Below are 5,696 nucleotides of genomic sequence, written 5' to 3' on the forward strand. Positions count from 1 at the left end.
CCGTAGCTCTTGAGTTTCACTAGTTTTAAAGAAAAATAAATAAGTAAATAGATAAAGGTATTTTTGTAATTTTATCACTCACTTTCTGGTAATTTCTAAACATGAAGGCATTATTTGATAAGATATAAAATTTTCAGAAATCCTGCAGCGAAAATTTATTATTTATTTATTTATTATCATTATTATTAATGACTAACTCTAACTAGTTGTACCATCAACAGATAACTTCAAACCTTTCCTGCGCGTGCAACATCCTATCCGTCCAATAGCCGTACAATGAGGTCATTTTGTTCAATAATAATAATAATAATTATTATTATTATTATTATTGTACACAAAAAGAATCGATCACACCTTTCACCTGCCACCCAAAGATAGTGGGCGGGAATCTAGCACCTAACTCAAATCAGGATTTCCAAATCCCATTTTGAAAAATGCCAAAATTCCCGCCCACCTTCTTTGATAGGCGGAAGATGGAAGTGCACCAAACTCCCCTAATCCTCCTCTAAGATTATTTTCACCCTCGAAATACTCCTATTTCTCAGCCACTCTATCCGACCACTTCTCAAATCTCATCACACGATCCGCCCACGTCCATCAACCGCAATAACCGTTCACACAAATGGGTCTGATTCCAAACAACGAAAATAAATAAATAAAAATCCATTAAAATGAACTTAAAATAATAAACCAGTGCTGTAAAACACCCACATTGTAACTGCATTTGAGACCAAAGAAAGTGGAAGGGATGGGAAGAACTTGGCCTTCATCTTCCACTTTTTTCCTCTTCAGATGCAGGCTCCACATTCTCACATAAAAAAAGATAGACATTTCTCAATGGAATTGGTCGGCTCACGTCGATTAAAAAAACCCAAAAATGTAGAAAAACAGTAAGTAGTTTCCACTAAGATCTCAGTATAAAATCACTTCAATTCTCTACTGATTCTGCAGTTAGTTCTTCTCCTCTAAACTGTTCTTGTGGGCACCAACACCAACTAGTCTATACTCAAGTCAACTTCCGAAGTGTGGTGCGATCGATCTAGTTGATGATAGTGACTAAGACCATCAAAATCCTATTTGGGTTCATTGAATTTTCTGAAAGCATTATCTCCAACTGACTAATTAGTAGCCCATATCAACGAAAGGGATCGTTTTTTCTTTTCTTTTCTTTTTTGTTTTTTTGAATTTTTCTCCCCTCATTCTACAAATAGCCCATTAGCCCATTGCTGCATTTGTGCTGATTTGAAGCTTAAGCTGCCATGGAAAACCGCGGCATGTTCTTCCTTGTCTTCTGCATTTGCTTGTGTTTATCTTCATTTCCTTTTGTTGGAGGAAGATTTCATAATCATACAAAACACAAGCATAATTACCCACCTTCCCAAATTGCAATTCCACCGAGTCTTTCACCAGAGCCTTCTATGAATCCTGGTCTCATGCCAGACGAATCGTCTGCGCCAAGCCTTCCACCAGCGCCAGCCTCCAGTAGCAATACTGCTAAATCTTCTTCTGTTTTCAATGTACGTAAGTTCGGGGCAATCGGCGATGCTGTGACTGATGATACACAGGCATTCAAGGCTGCTTGGGAAGCAGCTTGCCAGGTAAAATCAGGCGTTCTTCTCGCACCTGAAGGCTACACTTTCATGATTCAATCGATGATTTTCACAGGCCCATGTCAAAACAATTTGACATTTCAGGTACCTGCATTTGCTTCAATCACACTTCAGTTTCATTTAGGACTAACAATATTTTTAAAAATGAAAACTTATGGGCTTTTTGGTATTGTTTTTGTTTGAATTCTGAGAAGATTGATGGCATTATCTCGCCGCCAGACGGTCCAGATTGCTGGCCGCAGAATAACAGCAAGCACCAATGGCTGGTATTTTACAGAATGGATGGAATGAGACTACAAGGCGGCGGAGTCATAGATGGAAGGGGACAGAAGTGGTGGAATCTCCCCTGTAAACCTCACCGGGTAAGGCTTTTGGAATTCCTGTGAAATGCAGATTGTTCTGGTCTTATTGTGGGGTACGTCCAAACAGGCCAATTTACAAATGGAAGTGAACATTTTCAATCGAGATCTCCGTGTTTTCAGTTTCATAGCGCAATTCGCTAATCGTTCTGCTTTTGTGAAACAGGGAATTCACGGATCGACATTGCCCGGACCTTGTGACAGCCCAGTTGTAAGCTACATCAATCTAAATAAACAAAAGTACTTCTTTTACCATGAATGAGCAGTACAAAGAATTTGAAAATTTGTCAATTATAATGCAGGCTCTAAGGTTCTTCATGAGCTCCAATCTGACAGTACAAGGACTGAAAATTCGGAACAGTCCTCAGTTTCATTTCCGATTTGATAGTTGCAAGAACGTCATCATCAATACAATTTCAGTGTATTCACCTGCTCTCAGTCCTAACACAGATGGGATTCACATCGAGAACACTGATACAGTAGGAATTTACGATTCCATCATCTCCAACGGTACATTCCAACCCTTCCAAGATCTTCTCTCTCCTTTTAAAATCCTGGTAAGCTTTCCATCTTCCACACTAACTCGGATTGAACCCATCCTGCAGGCGACGATTGTATATCGATTGGATCCGGTTCTTGGAACATAGACATAAAGAACATTACGTGCGGTCCCAGCCATGGAATCAGGTATACTGTTTTATCAGATAACTGGCCTAGTTCTAAAACTCATTGAGTCAGCTTGAAACTCAAGCGCTCAACTCAGTTAAATTTTGTGTTGGGTTTTGGTTGAGTCTTCGTGTCAATCTGACTGAGTTAGTGAGTCGACCCAGCGCATCAAATCAAGTTGGGTTTCTTGTGTTTTTCAAACCACAACTCTGAAAAATCTATTCAGTCATAGCTGATTGAAAGATAAGTTGACTCGACTCAGTTGAATTTTGAAGTGGGTCATTTTGCATACTGGGTCTAACCTTATTAGATCTCCTATTTAAATACTTAGTCGATCCGGCCAATCGAATCAAGTCAGGTTTCTTATGTTTTCAAACAACAACTCACACAAACCATTCATCCATTGTTCTAAAACTCATCGAGTTGGCTCAAAAGATGGGTTTATTTGACTCAGTTGAATTTTGAATTGGGTCGATGAGCCAGTGAGTTGACTCAGCTAATCAAGTCTGTTTTTTGAATGTTTGAAAACTACTCTAACAAAATTATTTTCCTTGTTCAGCATTGGAAGCTTAGGTAAACACAATTCGCGCGCATGTGTCAAGAACATAACGGTCCGCAACACCATCATAAGGCACTCGGATAACGGGGTCCGCATCAAGACATGGCAAGGTGGGTCAGGCTCGGTATCGGCCGTAACCTTCAAGGACATTTACATGGACACTGTGAGGAACCCGATCATCATCGACCAGTACTACTGTCTCACAAAGGGGTGCACCAACCAGACATCGGCGGTCCTTGTATCGGACATCTTGTACACAAGCATCAAAGGCACGTATGACATTCGGAGCCCGCCGATACATTTCGGTTGCAGCGACTCGGTCCCATGCACCAACTTAACACTAGCCGAGGTGGAGCTTCTTCCAGCCCAGGGTAACATTGTTTTGGACCCTTTCTGTTGGAATGCATACGGAGCTCTGCGAACGCTTACAATCCCACCGATCACATGCTTAATGGAGGGCTGGCCCCAGGCATTGACGGCGTTCGACGCTGAGAAATGCTAATTAATTGGATATAGAACAGGCTTTTATATGTACAAAAGCTATAGTATGTAACTATTTATGAAATCAGAAGTGTGTGATGAAAGAAACTAAAGAGGATAGTAATGTCTATTCCATTACAGTGTTTGGAAGTATAATTACTAATGACTCAGTGTGACTCGACCGAGTCAACTCAGTCTCGGTTGAGTCTGATCTAGTTTGGCTCTTCAAGTTAGGATTGAGAATTGAGGGTGACACGGCTGACTCAGCTGAGTCAACCTATGACTCAGTCCGAGTCTCCGAGTCAAATAACCAGGATCCTATGTGTTATTTTCAGTAAACATGACTAATCAGATCTTAATGATAGTGACGATATACTATATATGAAAGAGGCACAGGATTTTAATGCTTCTCACGTTATTTCTGGACACGTTGTATATGTGGACGTGATCAAAACCGTTCATCTAGTATCTCTGATAGTGAATGGGCATTGATCCAAAAATCACAATGTTTGGATGATGCGAGGCTTTTGATTAGTGGAGTACATGCGAACACTAAAAGACAAAAGTATCAACCGTTCAGCTTCAGTGATGAAATACCCATTTATCAATGGTTAAGATCGTCCAATCAAAGTTGGGTTTAGGTCACTGGCCAATCAAAATCAGAGATTGTAAGATGCCTGGTTTAGAAGTATGGTTTTGGAGGTCTCTTGGACACAGCTATAGTGATCTCCGAGACCAGCATATGTGCGTTATAACATTAGCTTTAAGATTTCCTATGGAGGAAAGATTTGAGTGAAAGACAAAACATGGTCAGAGATGAATGGTGTTGAAAATATTACTATGATAAGTGTCAACAAAAAATTTAAACGGCTGAAGTGGTACTAAAGTGGTTGTAATTGATTGAAAACCGAAGAAGCATCTATTATGATATTTGGATTAAATTTATAAATAGCAAATGCAATTAACAAAGCAACTTATCTCATACCAATTTAAATAAATTAATTAAAATTATCTTTTAATTATTCTAATATAACATTTATGTTCATTAGCATAATTTGTCTTTTACGTTCCTCAGCTCAATCAATAGCATAATCCTACATTAAGAGTAGTAATAATTCAATAGCTAGTTGTAATCCTTAAAGGTAATACAAGTTTGCTCGTGTATTAAACGGTTCCTATATTATTACAATACTTTGAAGTTACTTTCTGCAATTGACTATAAGTATTTTTATTTTATTGACTTTTGTATTTAAAAATTCTTTTATATGGAAGGTAAGGTGTAATATATTTTTAGAGGGCAAATCCTACCATATGATAATCACATAATCATCTTAAGCAGCTTACTAGTTGTTGAATAAGTGGATGACCTCCTTACTAGTTGTTGAATAAGTGAATGATCTCCTTAGGCCTCAGTCATATACAATAAAATTTAATGTATCTTCCTATATTAGCACTTGAAACCAAAGTTGTTCGGTTGAAATAAGCTGCAGAGAATTGGTTCTGATATGCCCATACACATCACGTATGACTAAGTTGATACTGAGAGGTAATAATCAAATTTTATTGGTTGACATTTATTTTAAGGTAAAAATTGAATACACGGAACGTCCAGGATTTATATTTTAAGCTTTGCTTAAGTACAGTGTGACTTAGGGACAGCTTGTCCCACCTCAATTATGTAGCTATCCCCCCACTGCCAAGTGGGTGTTGGACAAGCTTTATAAAACCTATAATGTATGTGTTTTATCTATGCTACCTATCCATTTTAACCATTCATTTCAAGGCATAAACTCAAAAATAAGGAAAAATAAAGCTCCACCTGCTTAGCACGACATCCTCGTCCGTCACCCTGACAATACCTTTTCGATGCTTATTTGCCATCCAACTTATCGGTAAAACTAGCTATGGGGAAAACACAAAAATCAGCTTAACCCAAAAATTTCTCCTAAGAGATTTTCAACGGTAGGCATTTCATCCAACCATGGTGTGGTTTATTTATCTTTGATCTGCCTATTTTTTTTA

At 38.5% G+C, this 5,696-nt stretch overlaps 1 protein-coding gene across 1 annotated transcript; it reads left to right on the forward strand.

Annotated features, from left to right (window-relative positions):
* The first annotated feature begins 1,170 nt into the window (after positions 1-1,170).
* Positions 1,171-3,774, forward strand: LOC131225325 (polygalacturonase At1g48100-like). The gene is made up of 6 exons (XM_058220843.1): positions 1,171-1,694; positions 1,805-1,972; positions 2,136-2,180; positions 2,272-2,479; positions 2,575-2,656; positions 3,195-3,774. Exons 1-6 carry the CDS (start codon positions 1,260-1,262, stop codon positions 3,694-3,696), a joined length of 1,440 nt encoding a protein of 479 aa, XP_058076826.1. The 5' UTR covers positions 1,171-1,259; the 3' UTR covers positions 3,697-3,774.
* Positions 3,775-5,696: the final 1,922 nt, after the last annotated feature.

This window comes from Magnolia sinica, chromosome 14 (genome assembly GCF_029962835.1).
Source record: "Magnolia sinica isolate HGM2019 chromosome 14, MsV1, whole genome shotgun sequence".
Classification (NCBI taxonomy): domain Eukaryota; kingdom Viridiplantae; phylum Streptophyta; class Magnoliopsida; order Magnoliales; family Magnoliaceae; genus Magnolia; species Magnolia sinica.

What these genes read in the sequence shown, in the direction of transcription:
- LOC131225325 (XM_058220843.1), top strand. Translation starts at nt 1,260, where the DNA reads ATGGAAAACCGCGGCATGTTCTTCCTTGTCTTCTGCATTTGCTTGTGT. An exon ending in TCCCCTGTAAACCTCACCGG is followed by an intron (nt 1,973 to 2,135) that starts GTAAGGCTTTTG and finishes TTTGTGAAACAG; the next exon opens with GGAATTCACGGATCGACATT. An exon ending in GGTCCCAGCCATGGAATCAG is followed by an intron (nt 2,657 to 3,194) that starts GTATACTGTTTT and finishes TTCCTTGTTCAG; the next exon opens with CATTGGAAGCTTAGGTAAAC.